The sequence below is a fragment of the Haemaphysalis longicornis genome, unplaced genomic scaffold (assembly GCF_048455015.1).
Source record: "Haemaphysalis longicornis isolate Haplotype H1 unplaced genomic scaffold, Haemaphysalis longicornis Haplotype H1 scaffold_7, whole genome shotgun sequence".
Taxonomy (NCBI): Eukaryota; Metazoa; Arthropoda; class Arachnida; order Ixodida; family Ixodidae; genus Haemaphysalis; species Haemaphysalis longicornis.
This window is the reverse complement of record NW_027526422.1, coordinates 115,533,386-115,556,959: the sequence shown is the minus strand read 5'-3', so window position 1 is coordinate 115,556,959 and position 23,574 is coordinate 115,533,386. Positions and strand designations below refer to the sequence as shown.

The following is a 23,574-nucleotide window of genomic DNA, read 5'->3' as shown; positions in this document are numbered from 1 at the left end:
GTCCTCCAATTGATGGAGGTACCCAACATAGCGTTTTGTAAAGCGTTCGAAATTATGTAATTATTTAAATGTCAAACTTTATTCTTTAATCATGACTTCTTGTTTCTGGATTACCACAGAAATACACGCGACTTAAGGTCAAGAAACAGTATTTACGGCCACGAGAACCATGAAAAAGACTCTTTCTTGTAAAATAAGGGGCCATACCGAGATAGAGTGTCAAATCCCACAAACAACGCGCTATGAGTAGTGAAGCAAGTGCAGAGTATTTTGTGCAACAACACAGGATTTGAAAGAATACGTTGGGGAATTTTCTAAATTACCCTGTCCGTGTTTGGCTACCCCGCCATTTTCGTGCAGGGATTATGCAGTAAAAATGACCGCTCTGGAAGTTTCGCGCCACATATTGCTTGCAAACTAACTTGATCAGTCATCCGTCACCATCTGCTAGCAAACAGTTATCGAAGTATAAGGGGTTCAATCTTAACAATGTAATCATATCCATGAAACAGATGTTATCACCCGTCGCTCCTATTTTACACGTACTGTCCCCGTGTTTAAATCGCGGAGCTTGAGGTGAGTCTTTTTCTGTGTACTTGCTCCCTCTACACATTTACGCAGACGCAGGGCTCGTCACTTTACGAGAGCAAGCAAGCTCTGATGAAGGCAGCACTTCTTTCACAAAACACAACGCTGTTGTCTCAGGCGTTTTCGACATTGGGCGACTTCTTTCTTCTCCTTATTTGCAAGATCCAAAGTCCGGTGGTGAGGAGGTAAGCCAGAAACACCATGCCACCCATTAGCCGGAAGAGGCCGTCGTAAGACCCCTACGTGTCTCGGTAGAAACCTGTGGAGTAGAAAGGGAATATATATATATATATATGTATATATATATATATATATATACATATATATATATATATATTGCACGAATTTTTTTATGCCTCACTGAAATCGCATGGGCTTTCGAATGGCGCCTGCCCCTAAGGTTCCTCATTTACCTCATTTCGAGAATTTTTCAGCGGGATATTTTACATAGCACTCGTTTCTGTCGCAATACATAAAAAAACACATGACATTGACACTGCTTGCAACAATTTCGCAATTCAATTTTTTTGTGCCAGCGTTGGAGCTTTTATCGGGTGCGTATACACGTCTGGGGACACGAATCGTAGAGACCCGTGTGAGGCAAAAGTCGTAAAAAAGGTAAAAGTGGTGCACGGCACAAAACCATCTAACATCCGTTGACGCCTTATAAATCAAATGCTCGTGTCGAATGGGCGTCTCAAATCATTCGGTTCCAGAACTGAGTTTACCCAGCTGTCATAGAATTGGCTCAGCTCAGTACCTAAAACACTGCGAAGGGGGTAGGAACAAAATGCATACAAAGCCACAAAATTTTGTTTTAGGCCGTGAGATTCTTAAAGTGTTGAAACGATAAGAAACAGAAGGTTTTCTTAGTAATAAAAAAGCCGGAATTATTTAGGTCTACGCGGGCGTAAATAGGCATATTTGAATCAAACTCCACCGAAGACTGGCTAAGAAAAATGAAACGATCACATTATTTGTTGCGCAACACGGCAATTTTTGTATCTGTTCCTTGTTGCCCGGTGAGCACTACCGTCGGTTTCATCTGCTTGACCCCCAATGATACGGGTGGGTAAAATTCGGAATCGGTGAAAAGACACAAATACCTCTTCGTGATTTGGTCAGCAGGTCATGAAGGCACGCGTATAGTGTGCGCTTCGTCTTTTTTCCCAGCTGTATCTTATCTCATACGATAAAAGTAGAGTGTTTCTCGGAAGGAAATGCAAGTTCTCTCTGCGATAAATGTATCTTGGTTCGTTGTCTCTCGGGCTTTCGCCGTTGCAGGCAGCACACCAACAGCGTGTACTATGGTCGTAAAAAAGTTCAAAAGGCCTTTTATAGTTAGTTTGCTGGTGTTACCAAGAACATATTGCAATTTACATGTCTGCATGTGCTTACATGCTCTGTTCTGACACCTAACAATGTCGAATACGAGTTCCGGGGCCGTGAAATAGTCGGTGCCGCTTAACAAAAAAAAACGTGTTCAAGCTTTGCACGTACATCGCTTTATGTGAATGAATTATTCAACAGCTTTTTGGTGGTAAGTTTGCAACACCAAGTCTGGGATAAATATTCAGACAAGATAATAGCACTTGGTATCAGAAGAATAACGCTGTTTTTTTTTTCGCATTAGAGGGGCCTTGTTAGCCTGCACTCGCTATTGCAGCGTTACATCCGCCAATCGCTGCATTACACGATTTAGGCCGTTGTCGCTACGGCGACTCCAGGTTTACTAAAAACCAGCGGCGAATAAATCTACAAGGCACTAGTTATGCAAGTGCACACGTATTTCATCGGGTCTAACTTTTCGCGCCGAATAAATTGGTGCTCCAACCTAGGAGGTACAAGCAGTACTTAGCGGTCACGTTGTCGTGTCCACGCGAGTGTCAGACGTTTCGCTTGCGCGGAATCTTTGTAGCAGGGGAAGCAAAGACGCGGATACGTCTAGCATAAAGTACCGGCACCGAGCCGTTTCATTTTAACTGCGCCAACTGCAGTGTTCCTCTTCTTTAGCCGGCGTCCTAAATGATCACTTTTAACTCTTTCGGTTAGCTTAGGTTACGTTACGTTACACTTTGGAGAGCGAAGTATTGACAGGCGCGGCGTTTTCTTGCGAAGTTCCGCTTGACTTCACTCGGTGAAATTCTTTGCTGGGTGACTGGGCACTCAGTGTTAAAATGAAAACCAAGCGACCAACGGTGGGAAGAAAGAAGGAAATGTAATCAGAACGGGGGTTCATTACGAGTTATCTAGCTTCGAAAAAACGCAGGACGTTTTCACGGAAATAAAGTGGTTGGTCTTGAGCTCTGGTCACTCGGCGCTGGGCGATTTCCTAATACTATGCTCCCGGCCTGTGGGCAACAATTTATCATTTACAGTATTACGGAACACTGCACCTTGTCTCTCGATTTTAGACACCTGGATATCATGCCGCGCTAACTGCTGCCCCTTAATTTAGAAAATGGGCTTTTCTGACGACTTCCCGCCGCTTTTGTACAACTTTTCCTCCTAGTAGCTCTCTTTGCTAAGTCCTCTACGTATCATTATTTTACCACCGCTTCGCCTCTCCGGTCGTCGTCCCTGCCTACCGTTCGAGCTGCGCGATTATTTACTGAGAAGGTGCATCACGTATGCTTTACCTCCGATAATGCAACCTACAGCAGACACTCACTTGGGATTTTCTTGCAGTAAGTCCAACCCCAACAATGGCCGTTATACGAAAAGCGTAGACAGGGACTAGGCTTACAATCTGGGAAGTGGCTTTTCTGGCTCAGGAACTACCAGCAAAAGGTAAGGCGAAGCTATTCGGAAATCATGGAGACGTACTGTTGCCGAACATCAGCAACTAGAGGCACGGGAACGTCGGCATTTGATGCAAAGCTGGGGGAAAGGCTGGAGTTAATAACTCGTTGACTGCACGCCACAGGAAACTTGCTAAATGCGTTTGAGGAGGCAGGCGCTGCAATTGAGGTGATCACCGAAAAGCTTAATGAAATAATAAACAAGTAGTCAGAGCAGAAAAAGTCCGACTTGCAATAACTTTTAAAAGAAACACGCTCCTACGCGCTCAAAAGAGGAGACTTTGAAGATATTACTCCGCTCTTCCTTGCATTCTCCAAAAATCGTAAATGGTCCTGCAGAATTCCGCAGCAATATCTAATAGGTATACTTAAAGCTAAATAAGCTGACCACCTAAATAACCTGATTCTAAATAACTATTACTTTTTTTTTCTACGCGTAACGTTGTAATGCATTATGCATCTCACTTCGGTTAATACTTTGCTGCATTTAAACATTTTTCTTGAAGGGCTTGTTACAGTCGTATGCAGTAGTTCACAGGGGTACCCTTTTTTATCACTTTTTCTTTACTAGTGCATGTTTGCAGACCGACAGTATTTGTATTTAACGAAGTTGGTTTTAGTGTGTGCTTCATCATTTTCTTTCAGAACAAACATGTCTGTCCTGTCGCGCAGTCGCATTTTGAGAATGAAATCGTCGTTTCATTGTTTAGTTTTTAATGTGCACATATGTTTTTCCTTTGCATATTTTTGTTCTGCTATAGGACTGCGATACTTTGCTGTGTTTCGTGTTGAATGCTGTAGAAAATGTACAGAATGGATATTCCGGTCTGCTACGCAGCCCAAGATAGAGGCTGACGGGCTCGTGAAGCTGCTTCTATGCAGCTTTCATCGTCGGCCAGGCCATGAAAAAAACGGCGAATAAAAAATCATTGAGCCCTTGAAAATAATGCCTCCGAATAAGTGGATTTTGCCTAAACACCTGAATGGCCTAAGCGTTGCTCACAGACATTTCTGGTGGCCAGGAAATCTTAGTGGGCTCTTGAAACACTTCCTTCGCGACAAGTGGTAGCACAACTGGAAGATGTCGAGAGCGTCAACATCCATAAACCTTAATTGCCGATAACAAGAGGAAGCAAAATTGTGATTTATTAGGGCGAAAGCCTTAAGTGCCCCATTTTGCGTAAAGCAATCGTTGTTGGCTTTGTTGTATTTGTTGCCCGATACAGAGAATGCCAGTAAATAAAAGAACTCATTTGATTTCATGTAGGATTTTAAACAGGGTGTCCACAGTAGCAGTCCCTGTGCTTTGCAGCTGCGCTATCAGCACACGGTTTGGGTGGTAGAAGCGAACGTATAGCAGTGCACGTGGCGTGTCGAGGTAACATGACGGCACGTGAGTAAAGCGGGTGTGCACCAGCGACACAAAACCTATTCTGGAAATGCTGTTGCTAGTTTCACCAGACCGCGTTTTAAATTTGTTCGAACCAAAAGACGAAGGAACGAAAGCGATAGAAAAGACGCAAATACGATTTCTATGCAAGGAGTCGTTGAGAAGTATCTGGAGCCTTTCCATCTTCAAATCACGTGAGCAGACTTAAGTGCTCCTAGGAAGATTTTTTTGTGCACCCAAGACTGCGCGGTAACACCTTTCTATTCCTTCGTAAAGAAAGTTGATAGAAGCAGGAAAGCCCTCTCACATCAAAACTGAGTCAAAAGTGCGTCCAACGTTCGCTGAAAGTGCGCCAATCGATCGGCAAACCTTCAAAGACTCAAATCGCAAACGAAGAATGAACTCATGCGGCGGTTTTTTGAGAACTTAGTGAACGCATCTACGGATGGTCGAACTGTCGTGGTTTATGAGATAAAGGGATAAAGGTATAGCATTGCACTCATTCTTCATGGTCGATGCGTGTATTATCTTATCTAGAACTGTTCCTTTCTAGCGATATTCAAGTAATCGCTTGTCACCCTGGAAGCCTGGCTTCATGCTCCCGCCGTTTGTACGGAGATCTCATCACAACTTTTCCGTCGACCAACCGGTCATTAGGAAAGGTATTAGTTTTTGTGAGAACACGCCATAGGCCCAACTTAGAAAGCTTTCGCTTTAAAAAGTGCCTATCGTTTGTCACAGCATGAGAAAGACGCCTTCTTTGTGAGGAAGATCATTCCTGGACAGTCGTCACCCGTGCCTGAAAAGTAAATCAACAGAACTCGACCTACTCGGCCAAAACCCTTTACATCTGATACTTTTAAAGAAGTAACGTTTCGCCAGGCATTTATCTTCACCTCACAAAAGCTTTTACTTTGTGACTCATAAAATTGTTCCACAATTTGTTTGACGATTCAGTCATCTTTGTGATCCCATCTGCTGCATCAATAACCGTTAAGTTGAATGTGTCCGAGCAACAAGATTCACCAAATCTTGTGCCACGACTTAGCGCGTTGGGTTTGTCCTCCTTTGTTTTTCAGAGAAATGAATGTCAATTAAAATTCAAACCCTTCATATATTCTCTTGACGGGAATTTATTTTTTTTTCAGTTATTCCGGGCACGGGTTTTTCTATTTTGCTATAAAATATTTCTGTATTGTCATGTGATATTTCCTCCCGTGGACTGCCAGCTAAGAAGCGTGCGCCATTCGGCTGCGGACAAAACATTACGAGACGCCGTATATAGTGCAGTCCGCGGCAGTCAGATAACCACCGGGTCCCTGAAGGGCGCAAGAAAGAGGTGTTAAGAAACTGTCAGTTAAGCTGGAAGCTTCCCTTAAATCGGTTAAGTTAATGCGAATATTGAACCGGTGCACTAGATGCAAATATTACACGTTTAGCTCATTCCCAATCGTTGGAACATGGGTCAATGTTAATTCGCCGCCTGTTTGTGCGCGCAACGGAAAGACGTTTTTTCTTCTTTTATGCTTTCCCTAGGCCCATACGGCTTGATATATCAAAGTTAAAGTGTCGCAAAGTGCATTATATTGGTCCTCAATAATTTTTGAACAACACATTGCACGCCTTACAACCTTTCTTTTCCTCGATAGTGAGGCAGCCACATGACGTTTGTTATATGGCGACATTGGTACAGTCAAGTAATAACTTTCATGCCCCCTCCTTATCTTTATCTTCAGTCACACCGCAGACAGATCCTGCTCGTTTGCCGTGTTGCTGCAAACGTTATGCCTTCACACGACCAGGGTTGCAAATAATTATAAGTCAATGGTGAAGTTAGGCTAAAGTAAAATCAAGTGCGCAGTGAACTCACCAATGACGGCAGGCCTCAGGAATGATCCGACAGCCGAGAGTCCGCATACAATCCCAAAAGCAATGGGCATGCTGGGAACTCCCACCTCGGTCGCTATGGCCTCCGATGCGGCAACCATTATGTAGCCAACGGGCAGTCCGAGCGTGATCATCGCCGTCCAGAATAGCACCATGTTTTTCGCGTACGGCATAGTCTGACCGATTACAGCCATTAGAAGATACGACGCACTCATCAGGCTTAGTGGAGACACTATTTTGTAGTCTGTGAGAAGGGGCACGAACAGGCGACCCACGGCATCAGCTGCAGAGAAAAAGGTCAGCACCAACACGGCGCTTTCGCTGCTGATGCCCACGTCGGTGGCGTAGTCGACGACAATGCCGAGGAAGGTGTCCAGATAAAAGGAGAATAAAAAGTAGCTGATCATATGAACGTAAAACCGCGGCAGCGAGAGAACATGCTTGGCGCTCTGTAGCGCCGATCTATGCGGTTCTTCTGGAATCACCAGACGAAGAGGCTCGTGTGGCTTGTCTGGAAACTCCAAATGACATCGTGTGCCGATGCTTACGAGAGTGCCTCGCCTCGAGCCCTTGATTTGATTTTCTGCATTATCGGTTGGCTGTTCACTGAGACTCCGCTCGCTGTGAAGCCTACATCTTCCTTCACTGACGTAACTGCTTGCTAGGGAAGCCGTTTCGTGGTTGTAGTTGCTAGCAGCCACATTGGATCTTGTCAGTCGTTCAGCTGCTTCTTGTAACAAAGCCATTTTTCTGAGGTCTATATCGCCCACCACTGGCGCTGGCTTCGTAAGGCTAATAACTGTTCCTCGCCTAGAACTGGCCATGGCTTTTTCCTCTTCGAGCAACGACCCTGCTACACTTAAGAGTGTACCTCGCCTCGAGCGGGCGAGGTTGATTTCTTCCTCTTTTGTTAACGCCTGTTGATGGTCGGTGCCGATATATTCACTGCTTCGGAATCTGTCGCTTAACTCACTCTCAACGGTTAGTCTGCAAGACCTGAGCTGGTCTTTCTCCGCTACACACAGAACTTTTGTTCTGCAACTTGCGGGAGACCCAGGTACGCTGACCACAATGGATCCTTTCCGACTGTCAGTTGACACTCTCTCTTTTGACTCTGCGTTTTCTCCTTTTGCCGGGCAGTCATTGATCACCAGGCGTAGCATCGCATCATGTTCTCGTGCTTTAACGTCTGCATTGATTGCTTCCCGTTCTTCCCATGGTGGTTTTCTGAATAGTAGGCTGATGGCGACGATGTTAAGTAGAAGGGCTCCAGTTATAGCTAGTGTTCCCCGGAAACCATATTCTCCTAACAGAAGGTCGAATATTTTAGGGAAGAGGAATGACGCTGCAGGAGCACCGGCTAGGTTGATGCCCAGTGCAACCCCACGGCGCTTGTCGAAGTACTGATTGATGGCAACGATGACACAGTTCAACAGGATCCCCTGTCCGGAACCTGCGAACAAAAAAAAAGTGTACATTTCAGATGTTTCTACGATATCCTCTGTTAGACTGTAAGGAGGTGCTTACGTCAAATGTCTACCAACAGCTATTAGAGCTTTTTCACTCTGAATTCTCCGTATTTTCAAAGTAATGTTATTTTGGTTTTAGTATTATGATTTTCGTTGTTACTATTTCTTTATAGCGAAAAAACATAGCTTGTTATAAGAAACTAAAATGTCTCCTTATTTAAAAATGGATTTGGACAAGCCTTCAGAGTCCAACGAGGCGATCTTCAAAAATTTTCGCTAATTTTTTGTTCCGCGCGCTTCTCGGCCATGTGCTTATTTCAAAAGCTCCGCGTAACCCAAAAACATTTCTCACTGGTCATACATGCTCACGCAAGAAAAACTGGATCAAGAGCAACAATTTCTATTCCGCAAAGCTTCTGCGGTAAATTGATTGAACAAATCTCTTTTCAAGCAAAGTTTTTTCAATAATCGTGTTTGCAGTATGACCATTTGTATCACAAGCGCAGTAGGCTTGAAAGAAAGTGTGCTGGGGTGCTATTCCAGAAGGCCCGAGTTTGAGCGAAACTCGGGCAAGGCGGAGCTCTGGTGATAATAATAAGCTCATGATAATATTTCAGGGCAGGGTCCAAACGCACTAAAATGTGATTAATGCTATTTTCGATTATTGAGGTGACGTAATCGGTACAGGGCAGCGTGCACCAAGGATGAGCCTCTGGGGCGTGGCGCATCTTTCAGTGCTTTCTCTCGCTCCGCTGCTGCCCTGGTGGCTACTGGGGGCAAGAAAATCCAACTACTTCATTTTATTGTACTTTCACTTTATTTATCGGTATTTCACTACAAAGTTCATTTTATTTTTTATTCTATGCGTTCATTAGAGCTTTTTGTTTGGAATTTTTCATCCTAAGAAGTAGTTTCTGCCGTTGGTGGCACACAGTGCAATCACGTGACTATGGCCGACTGGCAAAAAAAGGAAGCGGGTGATGAAAGCGCACCACATTCAAAACAGTTGCTGCTCGTATTACGCTATCGCAACCCTCCGCTTTTCGACACAAAATTTGCTCGGCGCGGTTCAGTCTGCGTACGTGCTTTTAAGGCGAAACCCTGGTGAAACGTATTAGCAACTTCTTATTTAATTTATTGTACTTGCGCCTTTTTCCTCGCTTTCGTTTCTTTTTCTTTTACTACGGATTACTTTTAACGGCTTTTTTTTCTGCTGTTGCGTGTTTGAGTCAGTTTCTTCTCTTTCATTTGTTCGTCTTAGTGTGCAAGCAGAATGGAACACGCCACAGCCTCCCTAGAATCGGGGTTCTGTAAGGGTGGTGTGCAGCTGTCCTACTCCCGTGACATCACGTTCAGGATTCACGCTGCATGCACTATTCTACAAGTGGTACTGTTTGAATCCATAGTGTTACGAATTTTGAGAACCTGCCCCTTAGTTCTTCAAAGATCCAAATTTCGGGCCCATCCCCCAAGTGGCCATGTGTTACGAAGGAAGGAATAGCAACAAGGACAGCAACTTTTCATATTTCTTTGCCTTATTTCATTTTGCTCTTCACCGCTCTTGTTTAAGGAAGCGCTCCAAAGTCGTTTTCTTTTCATAGAGTTCAATCCCCTCACAACCCTCTCGTCCTTCGTCCCCTTCATACTCCCGCTTACCCTCCCCCAGGCGCCACGTGGTTGATTTAATTCTTAGCTTTCCCCTTTACTCGCTTTCCATGCTCTGCTTCCGACCATACGACGGTGACGCTGAACAAAACCTGCTAAAATGTGTAAAGATTGCCTCTCGCAATAGGCACGCGCCGTTGATTGTATTGTAGACAGGATAATGAAAAGATGCAACATGCCATCAAGCTATCGGGGTATGCGCCGTACCAGCATCAACCATGTGGAAGAGGAAGGCGGGATTATGTCCAATCCAAACACGGGGATATGCGCCGAAGACGTGCCAGGGGAAGAAGATGAACCCCATCAGTTGCATACGCTAGAAAAGAGCTGGGTTATCTCAACGCTTGGACCTGCGTTCCTATCGCCTTCACCCGTGCGAATAAACCACCTCAACCGACTATCGGTGCGTCGACTGTCTCCTAGACAGCATATGTAATACGTATAAGCTATCCTGCCAGTAACGTTTTCACAAGAAATGCGCGCTACGCGACCCCTCGAGGGAGTCAGTCCGCCGCGCTGATGATAAACAAAACGCATGGTCATGCAAGCCTTTGTTCGAAACTGCTGTGCTTCAAGTTCAAGTCCCCGATAACTGAAGCACACACTCGGGCTGCAGACGGGTAGACGCGCGGCAGGAACCTGCGGAAGCCATGTCCGCCGAACCACCTAAACGAAAGGCGACGTCTGCAAAACACGTCTCGACTGATTATATTGCGCACACACCGGCTGACAGTCGACTGGTGGCGGTCGATGGAGCGGTCGCCACCAATGCTTCTGTAAAACCTGCCCGCCGCTTAAAACTGCAGCGCACACTACACTTGCCCCTCGACGGTCATGGAGCTACAGCATCCTCTAAGTCATCGCAAACGGGGGTCTGTCGCCAAACGACTGCACAACCAACGCAAAGCACTTTTCGAGAGAAAGAAACCGGATCGAAATTCCTATTTCGTGTAAAAGACCTGTCGGGGTAGAAATATGCGTGCTACGGAGACCATAAATATAAACCACGCCGCAACAGCGGCCACCACGGGCGTCCCGAGTTCAACTCGGCCGTGCAAAACCATGCCCGAGTTTCCTCCGAGTTCTACTGTAAGTCAAACACATCCAGCCCCTTCGTGGGCGCGGCGTAAAAACCGAAGCCACACCCAGCCATGGCATCCACTTTGGGGGGCGTAGCGTTGTAGCCAATAAGTCGTCACTTAATGCCCCCTAGCAGCGACAAGAACTTAGAACAAAACAAAAATGAAGTCCCCAGGCCACCGTCAGCCAACGGTGCCACAGTCGCGGGGGTGTTCGGTCCGAACTGGACTTCACTATTGTACAAGCCGATAGGAGAGGCCAAGACGACACTATTTTACCACGGGAGCCTTATTCATACTCCGTGAAAACACAGTCGATGACAAATGACAAAAATTCAACGTCTAAAACGCACTCGTCAATGCCCAAAAACGCTCTTCAATTGACACGGGATGATTTCTTATAACCGCCCGCCGTGCACACCCAAGCAAGCTGTAAACTAAAGTCATATTGGATGGTCGGGAGCAGGGCGCGTTCAATTCGCTACAGTGGACCCCTTTGGTTACTTCGTTTGCGCTTGCGCAGAGCTGCACTGGGACTGCCCTCAGGCCACGTTGCAAAGCACAATTCAGTGGAAGAACAGAACACCGAGAAAAACGGACCACCCCTAACCGGGCGTGGCAACCAGACACGCTGAGGATTTTAAAGTAGCAGTGGGGCTATCTAGTTTGTGCCGGGGAATGAGTATTCCAGAGCACCCGCCGCGGTGGCTCAGTGGCTAAGGCGTTGCGCTGCTGAGCACAAGGTCGCGGGTTCGATTCCCGGCCGCGGCGGCCGCTTTTCTGATGGAGGCGAAAAGCAAAAACGCCCGAGTGTACGAGATTTCGGCGCACGATAAAGATCCCCAGGCGGTCAAAATTAATCCGGAGCCCTCCACTACGGCGCGCCTCATCGCCTGCGTTGCGTCGGCGCGTTAAACCCCACAATCAAGTATTCCAGAGCGATTTAAGAGGGTGCTGCACGTGAAAGGTAGCACAGGCTGTACTTTATCAACGTAAGCGGCCCCAATACAGCGCGCTGAATATGCCAGGCGTGCTGGGCGCGATTCCGGCGGTTTTGCTCGAGGTGTATCGAATGCTCCACTATCACTCCTTTCATAACCCAAGCAGCTGTAAGCTCAGGAGTAGGCGAAACTCGGGCCTTCTGGAATAGCGCCCCTGGGACATTAATTGAGATAAACAGATCCCGCAACCAAACAAATTTGGAATGGAAAACGTGGCATGTTCCGACCCCAAATCTATCAGCTACTAATTGATTGATTATGAGGTTTGCATCGCCGACGCTACACAGCCGATGAATCGCACCGTATGGAGGGCTTCTGGTTAAATTTGACCATCTGAGGGTCTTTAACGTGCGCCGAAGCTATCAGCTATTTACCTCGAACTATTCAGTTAGGCGGTTACAAGACCACGTGATGAGATAGTTATTGCGGTGGTCGACGTCTGTGTAAGAAAACACCCTGACACACTTCGAACGAACACGGGATAGATAAGCGAAGCTGCACTAATGTTGGATTCGCTTGGGTGCTAAACCACTGGGTGCAATTTTTTTCTGGCTGATTCGAGAGACAGGAAATACAGACAAACAGGCCAAAATGTAAGCAATTGCTACTATCGCGGAATAATATTGCACCACATAGGCCGAAAAACGACGAGGCCTTGTGAGCTGAGGATGGACTAAAAATCGCACGCACTTTCAGCTAAACGAAAGAACCTGTAAGGTAAAGCGAGATTTTGACGGGCCAACAGAACTTCGGAAAGCATGATGGGCGGAGTTTGTACACATCGGGTGTACAGCAAATTTCTGCACTGGCTAAACGCGGTCGACCACGTGAACACTCCAGCAAGGCCCAAGCCAAGAGGCGAATAATGCGGCAAATAAAGCGAAACGTCGGGAGATTGCTGTTGCTCGAGATGTGTAATAACCAAGTTCATATCGCGTTTAACCCTACACATACCCTGGATATCCATACCTAAGAATTACGGCGATACTTTCACATTCAAGCCCCGCAAGCAGATTTTGATGCCCCGATAACTTTCTTTTCAGGTAAATGATATCAAATCAAATAAAATCAACTTCATTTTCAACATTGCAATGTTGAAGATCTCCCTGGCATAAAAGCTGCTAGTCTCAGCTTGATGGGGACAGCGGGCCCTATGGAAACTTTGACGACACACATGCATGCAGTGCTAATTTAAAACAACAAAATTTATACAATCACGTGGTACAGCAAATTCATTTTTACAAATACATCTTGGTAATAGCAGCATTGCATTTACAGCAAAAGGAGAGCCAGAATCCCGAGTAAGCCTAGCATATCCCTAACGGATACCGGAGTGAGCGTCGATTACATGAAGTTTTATGCCTTTGCATGTACCAGTGCACTAGATCAGCATGACACCTGATAACTTTGTCGGTTAAATCTGTATGAGTATATAGGGACTTGTAGCAAGCTGATGTCGTCATCGGTAACCTTCATGCTTCAATAAAAGTCTGCAAGAGAAATTTGCTTCAGAAATGACAGCTTGAAACCTATTTGCGTAAGATTGGCCATCCGTCACGTTGGGCATCAAGGATGAAATTAATGATTATCCTCACACTGTACACACAGTTCGTGATTGAGTAAAAGGGGTTCAACGCAAAAATAAAGCAAATGTGGGAGTGCCTGCTGTGGCAAACACGCAGCTCTCCCAGCTTTGACCTCATTCTCACTGATATGGCAAGACGTAGGAGAAGCTTTATCTCAAAAATGAGGGGCGATGAACTTTCCGAGAACCAAGCCCAACTCAGAAACAGAATTCCAGTAATGTGCTTCTGAAAGCTTCTTCTGTGCTCATGTTTGCGGCTTTTATTTGCGGTAAGAAAAGAATTGAGGATAATTAAAGGGAAGAGAGCACTGAGAAAACGACACCAGCCTCCTAGTGTGCCAATAATTGTAACCGTGTATGGTGATAAATTATTATAGGGTGTATTCACTACAGATAACAGATCCTCCCAAATAGTGAAGATTTGACTACAAATACAGTTCGATTTATTTGGCTTTCGATCGGGAGTTGCAGTCGGCACAATGCAATTGAACTCAAAGATTGTGTTAATACAAATGTACAAATTCATGCCCTTGAAGAGCCCCAAGGTCAGCCGTGTGTGTTTTTTTACTACAGTATTGGCCGCCTTTTGTTCGAAGTTAGAGAACCGCGGTGCCTAGTTTTCTGAACTTGCAATGTCGCAGTGCTCATTTACATTAGCCCCAAATCATGGGACAAATGTAACGTCGTGAAACGCTTCGAAATATTTTCAGTAACATTGAGTCTCAGTACACATTCTGCAGCTTCTTCCGGAAAGCAGCACCTTAACTGCACTTTAATATCTTTATCTGCATAGTGAGGATGTGCGAAGAGTGTAGAGCAATATGTAGGGACCACACTTCGACGAGATTTCGCCTGTGTTTAAATGCATTTTGTACTTTTATGCGAATATTGACTGAGCAGGGCAAACACAAAGTGGGCACATGTGGAGGCAAAACATAATAAACTAAAACGCAATACAATTATACAATCGTGCATGAACTCTTCAGTTTTATGAAGGGAAAAATCTGTAATGATTGTTTCGTGCAGTTGTAAGTAATGCGTATTTCAGCATTGTTGCGCTCTTGTGTTAGGTAAGGGTGGGAAATAAAATGGGGGCCGTCTTTCAGAAATAATATTTCGTCTTGCGTTCTGAATGTTTTGTTACTGCAGCAAGAGTCACGAGATTGTGTAATAAATTGGCGGCATGAATTAGCCTCCTTTCAAGTTGTTCTTTCTTCAAAAAGAATGTATTTTGCCAACTCAAATAATGAGACAGCATCTGCAGCAATGGCCTCCCTCGGAACAGCTCAAGAAAGCTCAAGGTAGTAGTTACCTGTCACAACGCCGAGGGAGACAACCAGGAAAGCTATGTCGTTGGCGAAGTACGAGCTCATGCAGCCGAGGCCCATCATCAAGCCGCCGAGAATGGCGGAGAGGCGCACGCCGAACCCATGAATAAGGGGCCCAGCAACGAGCCCTGTAAAACAGAAAAGGCACAAAAACCCAGCGTTTTTTTTTTTTTCGTTAATCCGTCTGAACGCACCTCTCACGCGCAACGTGATCCGCCCTGTATCTATATAAAAGCGCATCTCAGGAATTTCAAAAGGTCCCGCGCTCTTCCGACGTTAATGTAAGATGCCGGGGAAAAAATGCCTTCTCAGCAACACCTTTGTATATGCAGTAAAACCGGCTCTAAAGGGGTGTAGAGCGTTATGCGGAGTCTTATTGCTGTAGACAACAAATCCCCAGGACTTTCCCTTTCTACGCTAGGACAGCTGGTCTTGTCACTGGAAAACGCCTTGTCAGAAACAAATCTAGGTATATAATGACGCCGTCTTTAGAGAACTTCACTGGATGCACGGGGTTTATTGCGGTGGAAAGTGGCTAACATGGGCAAGTTTGCTCCGCATATTTAGAAGATACAAGCACGAAGCAAGCAAATGAAGAAACAGGCCCGACCGGTAAGTATATTGTCTGCTGTGAATGGTTCTCCTTTTATCTGTGTGTTTTCTTTTTTTATTCACGCTTATGTAGGTACTTGGAAAAGGGTCGCAGTCTTTTCCGGTTTAACATAAGACTGCTTATATAATCACTGTGCCAGTACTTTTTTTTTTATTTTTTGTGAGTAGGACCACGACACATGACTCTAACTATGGTATTGGTCTATGACGCTTCCCTATGTTCTGCGATAATCAACAGAAGACGGGCACAATGCTTTTGCATTATCCGACGCTCAGTTCTAGAGAGATTGCACCATTTCTTTTAAGCCTAGCCGCCACGGTTACTTGAGGTGAAATGTAAAAAAAACCAAATAACTGCCGTGTGTTGGCGAAACTATGCTTCGCATTTGAATGTTTTTTTTTCTTTGCGAAGACTGTACCAGTTCCCCTATACTATGTCCAGTTTAAAATGAATTTACAGAACCGCCTGTTGGCCAACAACGTCGAAAACATGAAGGAAGAAATACCAAGCTCTCCGCCATTTGCGCCACCCTGGAACGACGATGTTGCGTGTATTTTCTTTAGTTATAAAGCCTCTATCCCAATTTTAACGTCTTGTATTTCTTCCTTGCTGAACCCCATCAATTCCATTAAACCCTCATATTTTCTAACGCCAACATGCAGATGAAATACTACTGCTTGTACGCACTTATACTAAATTACAAATTTGCTTAAAAACGTTTTCTTTCCTATTAGCCATTCTTCTAAGTCAGCGCATTCTTTGCGTGGCCTACCTACGCCCCAGAGGCAGTACTACTGCCCTTCTCTGTCTTTGTGTCGGTTCAAGCAGCATTCTAGGGCCGCCTTAAATTGCAAAGAAACCACAGCAAATAATAAAAAGTGTATATTCTGCGGCCCGCATTTAACGTAATTCTGGTTTGAACTGGCGATTAACATAAAGTCAGTCGATATTGTCAGAACGAAGAAAGGGTGAAAGCGTTTCCCCCCCCTGACACAGGGCACGTGAACATGTTGGCCATCCCGCACAATTATTTTTTTCCGCCTAGACGGTATTTTTTTCTACAGTGTTTTTTTTTCCCTAATCACTCTTACATATGGCTGGCACCTAAAACAATAATTAGGGGTACTACTGCTACGACGCAATCCGGAATGGAGCGAGTGAAGTTAAAACGGGTCAGTAAAATTATGTTAAAATTAAAATCTGCATGTCAGTAAAATTATATAGCGAGGTCATACGCAGCAGTTTTCAAGGAGAGCCCCGATCTCACGGTAAACAAATCAAGGTGTGTCGCGACAAATATTTTCTCGTCATTACCCACCACAGGGTCATTACGGCCACTTCACTGCTGGTGTTGTGTAATTGTAGTGCGTAGAAGTAAAGGCGTGAATTCGCACTAGTGCAATTACCAGCTAGGTAGCCTGTTGGTAACCGCTTCCTCTGTATGAAGACTTAGTGAAACGCAATTCCCCTCGATCAGTAATAATCGCGCTCGACATCATGGCAGCATGCACCGTAGCTCCCGTGGGGTGCTTGAGCTCTCTTCGGTGCGTGCTACCAAATACAGTTCTGCCATCAGACAACGCTAACTAAACAATTGCTAAATGACGTACTGAGTGCCATTCTGAAGAGCATTTACATACGGCGTAATCATCAACCCCCCCATGTCCATGATACGCTAGAAACGCACCAGCATCGGATACTTCAACACCGCCCGCCCCACACTTCTGCTTTATCTTCGCCGTCTTAACAGCTGACTTCAGTTTTTCAAATAATGTTGAACCACAGCGCAAACGACGAGACAACGGACGATAGCAAGAGGGCGCACGAAGCGCTTCGAGTGTCCTCTTGCTATCGTCCGTTGTCTCGTCGTTTGCGCTGTGGTTCAACATGCATCACCAACTCGCCCAAGTTTTCACGTTTTTCGAATAAAGTGTTGTTGTCTCGTTCTCTTTCGGAAGAATATTGCAGAAGTACAAGCCTGCTTCTTACCGGACAAGTTGAGGAAGCCGTTGTACATGCTCAGGGGCAGGGAAGCGTAGCCTCGCGTGGTGTCGTATGTGCTCATGATGGAGGTGAAGAAGAGCCCGCTGCAGCGCAGGAACGACGAGAACAGCAGGTTCACCATGAAGCAGAGGGCGGCGATGAACCAGCTGAGTGAGCTGTCCGGACCCGCGGACCGCTTCCGCCTTCGAGCTGGTGGTTCCGCCTCTTCAGGTTTGGCCCTCGGGGATTCATCGTGTTCTTCTTTTGTCTTCACGGGTTCCTCCCACGCTTCCTATATACACGCCCGCAAGGCAGGGAAAAAACAGGGGTGAAATGTTGCGGCGCCGAATAGGCGACAGGTATGAGGTTTCGGGTGGCCGCAATAAGGTATCACAAGAGACCATGGAACTCAAAGAATCCTTAACAACCACCCAAGGGGATAAGACCGGTTGGAATACTGGAGTTGCAAATTATTTCTCCAATGACAATGATTCATATTGTAATAAATTGCTGTGGTTCACATAAAGCATGTCCAGAAAATGAGCGACGGCCAGGCGTAAAGTAGTCGACCATTTTTCCGGACTCCGAAAATTCGGACCTACTGGATATTTCGTACTTTCCCGAGGGACCGCCAGTTGTGCCATAGGAGTATAGCTCACAGATTTTTCTGACTGCTCTTTTATTCGGACTATTTCTCGTTCCCCTCCAGGTCCAAAACATCGGTCGGATACTATTGTGGGCACTGTCCTGAAGCCAAAAAATGAATATCAATATCAGCTGTTCATTCGATTTTTTTATAATACTTAGCGTTGACTCCTATTGTGCGTCCTTCGTGGGTGGGCTTGGGCTCAGAGAATGAAGTCGGTGGATTTTAGTGTTTCGAATTCGAACAGCATTAAAATATACACGCCATGATAAATTTCTGCGCTCCGTGTAGGCTCAACACTTATCCATAATAGGCGCAAAACCTACGTATCTAACGTCTTATCACCTAAACATCGTGGCAGAGTGGTTTTTATTCCCCATTTCACTACCGATGACCTCCGTAAAAGCTCGTCTTATCGTCATTCACGACACAGCGGCGATAGCGACGTGCTCCGCTAGCAGAAACACGGCCGAATGAAACGATTGTGAAGAAGAAAATAAAGGCAAAAACAAAGATTCACTCATAGTAAACCCCGTTATTACAAACCACAGCAATATATCAACAAAAAACTCATTTTTGAAATAAGGGTGACACCACAGCGCCTATATTCAAACCAAGGTACCAGAAGGCTATTTTTGCATTTTTCGCCAGTTATTCGGTGTTTAATTACACCTACTTCACACGTGTGAACTAGTTACCATGTTGGAACACTCCGATCGTATCGTGTTATTTAGGTGCATGAGGTGGTGGACGCACAAATTTATTCGGCGTCCCAGGCTACCGTCGCAGACAGTAAAACCAAAGGCAGCGATAGCGCTTGTCCCGCTTTAATGAAAAGCCCGTGACGACCCGGACACTGCTTCCTAAGATCAAGTTCGCGTTACAACTTGTGTACGTTCCCCTCTAATTCGTGTCGTGGTGCTGTGCAGGCCTATGTTTGGAGAGAGTGCAAATGGTCTTGATGTCCACGGTTATGGAATTAGGGTCATGCGAAGTGCGTACAGTTGCTAGAGACAGATGTGTAGTTTGCGGGCACAAATTCTCAGTATACTACGACATCATAAACCCCGCCCAGGTAGCGGAATCAGGCAAGGCAGTCTCTTACTTAATTCAACCCACAACAATAACACCAAAAACAAACCCTGCGAACAGCCTAAACAAGTCGCATCCGTACCACACCATTTCCTCGGTGGTTGTCGACAACAGAATTTTTATGAATGTTCTCACCCAGAAAAACCGCTGCAGTTGTTCGAATCACAGCAGACATGGCACAAAAGGTCGGAGGATATTACAGGATGTGGACAAAGACATGTTTGTGCCTATGCTCCTTCTAATAGCATCACATCGAGAAAGTGAGGTTTGTAAAATGTAATGTAAATCAAATTTCCTCGGTTGTACAGCTCAATTGAGAGAAATCGTTTGTTGTGGTTCGCCATAACTTTGCCACGTTATATTTATGGAGTGTGATGTTCTCGGCAGAGTTGTAAAAAGGCGTAGTTCTGTCATACCAGAGGTGCTTCATTGGGTCAATTTTATTGCGCCTGCCCCTGGCAGGTCACACCAAATGTAATTTGCCCTCGTCCGCTGAAGCCTTGTTGTCGACACGCTGGCTGGTTTCTACGCCCGAATGTCTCCACAAGTTTCTTCGCGAAAAGTGTGCATAGTTTACCGCTACGTTTTGCAAGTTTACATAACTGTTGTATCTTCAGAGCATACCCATCGGTCTCGTACGTGTCCCCAATGCTCAAAATAGAAGCTCCTTCCCTTTAGGTGTCCCTTAAAATATAACCTTGCAAGACATAAGTGAATTAACATAACCAAAATAAGACGTGCAGAAGTCATCACTGATTTAAAGTAGCCGGCCAATTTTTAAAAAAAAAACAAATTTCGGTCAAGCAAAACTTCTCCAACATCAGAAAACAAAACAACGTGGTCTATCAGCGTAGCTTGATCCCTCTCTCGTAACAGAACGCCCGGGCACCTAGCCCGGTTGAACGCAATCTTGCAGATTGTTTTACTGCTCTTCGAAAGCCTACGCGTGCAGTGGCCGTAACGAGGTCTTGCATCAGACCGTGTTTGTTGTCGTTTTACGCTGTCTCCGATGTTCCTCTTCTGAGAATTTCGCCAAGCAGCGGTGCATCGAATACAACACTTGGCCGTGATAACAGCGCCGTGAAGGATAAAAAGCTCCACAACTCATTTGCATTTGATCTTTTTTTCACCACTTCCTGCTACAAAACAGCGGAACCGCAACCCTAACTTGTCCTCGTTAAAGGTGACATGAAGCCCAATAATCATTGACCAACGAGATGGGATGCATGCCTCGCTACAACCGTAAACATGGCCGTAAGTAGGCGCGTATTGCGTTCAGCAAAGCTTCGCTTCAGGGATTTTAGCTTTGCCTTAAAATACATGAAAGCCTCAACACTGAATTGAGTCTTAACGTGTCCAAGGTATGAAAGGTATGCGCTCTAGGAATGGAAAGACGCGTGTATTTGCTGCCTGGACGCCACACGCGAGATAAATTTCAGGAAATCTTCGCACTCGCGGGCTGTAAATTTTGCAACTGACTGTCTGCACATTTACACGTGACATTTCAAAAATGGAACAAATTTACCCTGAACTTACAAAAGGGGCGCAAAAGAGAACCCATCTGTGCAGTGGATGGACTTAGTCACTCGAAATACTGGCCCCTTTCTCGCTGGGCTCTGTATATTAGCGCAACAAAGTGTCCATGAATTCTCTCGAATGATGCGTCGGTGAAAAGCGAATGTAAAAATTACGTGAAGTTAACATGATAGTGAGAGAGGATTATTCCAGACAGCGAAGGAAATTAACATGAACACCAATAGAAAAAAGGAGGTTGTCAACAAACAAAGCATTATGATATCCATCGGATGGCGCCGAATAGGAAGCTATATAGGGGGGACGGTAAGACACACGGCGCTAGCATTAAAAAAATGCACTACCACCAAAAGGGACAGCTATTGATAGGAAGATAACCTACCTTAAAACTAGCCTCAATACAAAGTAAAACCGCGACCCTGATGTTTGCGAATAAGCACAAGATACAACGTATGATCCCTTCTAATCTACCTTTTGCAGTGAAGCAGAGGAACTTGATAATAGACCAGAATATTTGGATATTGTTTTCCACCTCTTGATGATCTATTTGTGCAACGCAAACGGCCTGAAAACGTTCTGAGAAATTTCACTCATTCCATAAAAAAGGCTCAAACAAATTACATGAAGGACACTGGTGGATCGTTTTTAATGCGCGACTATCTCGCTACTTACGTTGTTTATCAGTTTCTGCATTTTGTCACCGTCGTAGACACCTCGTATTCTTTTGACGTCTAGTCTGCCCTACAGTAGCCACACAGTCTATTTCGACGCGGGCATCTACGGTGACAACTGGCAACAATAGGGATGTCTATTACAGTCGCAGATCTGTGGTGTGGGCCGCACGGGTGAAAGCTTCCAAGCTGGAACGCCTAGGAATGCGAGCGAGTGGTACAGAGTCGGAAAGGGCATCAGAAAACGCGCTTCGTTCTTTGCGACATCATGCTCTCCGCCATCGCAGGAAACTCTGTCCGCGCGCTCTCAATTTAGTTTACTTCTGTGCTCTTCTGTGGACCTGCATCATGACACAGCGACGCGACTTTGTTGACACAGCGATACAGAAAATTTGCCGACATGCCCCATCTACCGTTCGCACAAAAATTGGCCGCGTATCAGCTCAACGTCGTGGAACTGCGATACTATCCTCCCTCCCTGCCCCGTAGATGCCTCTCCCCCACGATGAAAACATGGAGGTTTGCTCAAGTCAACTCAATTTTGCCGCGTTCTCCCGCTCGCGCGCGTCTATGGAACCTGTCGTTACTCTTAGACTCGGAAGCCGTCACGAAGTCTCGGAAAAGGCGCGAGCACGTTTTGTTTTTTTGGGGGGGCGGGGGGGGGGGATTAAAATATTATTTACAACGCATATTTGTTTCATGCGCTATGACAACAATCAAGCGAACATCCTTTTCCAATTAAAAGATTCGTGTTAGTGCCGGTTCTGGGTAGATGTTTTGACTCAGATACGCCAAAGTGTACTTTCTCTCAACAATGTTGGCAAAATCAAGAATGGCACCAGATTGAGTGGTATTAAAACGTTCTGCTTATATAAGCTTCATGTTTCAGAATTCTTTTCTGCTTTGTCTTTGTGGAAGAATTGAGAGACACAAGCACTGACGGATTGACAGACAGACAGACAGACAGACAGACAGACAGACAGACAGACAGACAGACAGACAGACAGACAGACAGACAGACAGACAGACAGACAGACAGACTGACAGACAGACAGACAGAGCGACCAAATTTCCTGGTTTAAGGATCCCTAGAAAGACTTTGGTCTTTAATTATAAAAGTCCGAAGCTAGTTGGATGGCACAGATGTGATGAGGTCTATAACCGCAACGTATTATTTCGCTCAATAAAACAATTGCGCAGTGCAGCTGTCGGGGCAGCGATGCAATATAAAATAGTAATTTTGTTTAATTAAACCTTTAATATTTGAACTGCTTTCATCGCGGCTACAATTTTAATTGGTTCGTGGTATAGCACGCCCTCAACGCGCATAACTCGAGAACAAAAACTTGCTTCTTGAGGTCTATGCTTAAAGACGTCTAATAGCAACAGAGTAGCTTCTGTCCAACTTATATCACACAATTTTTTTAACGCGTCCTCCATGATTGTAGCTGTCAAACTGACTGTTTATTGCGCTTATCACTGCGGTAGTGTTGTGCTTGTGACAGAACGCAAACATGCATGCTCACATCTCATTTTTGGAGGGAGAACTTCTTGGTGTTAAAAGCGCACTCACGCAGCGACAGGGACAGAAGGAAGAGACGACATGGCGCTGACTCGCCACTAAACTATTTGGTCATTGAAAAGAAAAACACAAATGTATACTGACCGCGTCTCACGTGGTGCGTTTGTTTCTCCCAAGATGACAACCACGAAAGCAACTTTTGCAGGGAATATAGTCACACGCACATGCTGAAGTTGATCGCAATGTTGGTACAGATAAAAATATTGTTTGTATGTTATAGAAATGGAGGGAGTTAGCGCCATGTCGTCTCTTCCTTCTGCCTTAGTCCGCGTTTGATTCCGCCTACAACACTAACATGAACAGTTAACTACTAGCTCAATGGTCATTTGTATTGGAGAGAAAAATTTATTCTGCTGCTGGGATGTATGAATCAAGTATTGGTACAAGCAACAAAAACTTTTTCCTCCATGTTGCTATTTCCGTCCCGTCACAGGTGTAAAATATTACAAGAAAAGTTTTGTCTTGTTTCATGGACGAATTCTGTAAGCCGGGGATCATTTATGTGGAGAATGTAAAAACAAGCACACTTTTCATATTACCTGATGATTTTCCTCATCTGGATGCATACAATCTACTCAGTTGAATCACATCAGGGATGCGAATAAGATAGCACAGCAGCTAGCTGTGCTTACACTGTACGCAATCCCCAATACACGTAGAG

General features: G+C 45.2%; 1 protein-coding gene across 1 annotated transcript in view; it reads right to left on the bottom strand.

Moving 5' to 3' along the window:
• Positions 1 to 393: 393 nt before the first annotated feature.
• Positions 394 to 23,574, bottom strand: part of LOC144146847 (uncharacterized) — a 30,101-nt gene continuing 6,920 nt past the window's right edge. Inside the window, exons 2-5 of the mRNA XM_077678787.1 lie at positions 17,396 to 17,681; positions 14,778 to 14,921; positions 6,650 to 8,119; positions 394 to 847 (exon numbers count right to left, since the gene is read on the bottom strand). Of these exons, the coding sequence (XP_077534913.1) occupies positions 828 to 847; positions 6,650 to 8,119; positions 14,778 to 14,921; positions 17,396 to 17,681 (1,920 nt within the window). The 3' untranslated portion in view covers positions 394 to 827. The remainder of the gene's footprint in view (positions 848 to 6,649; positions 8,120 to 14,777; positions 14,922 to 17,395; positions 17,682 to 23,574) is intronic.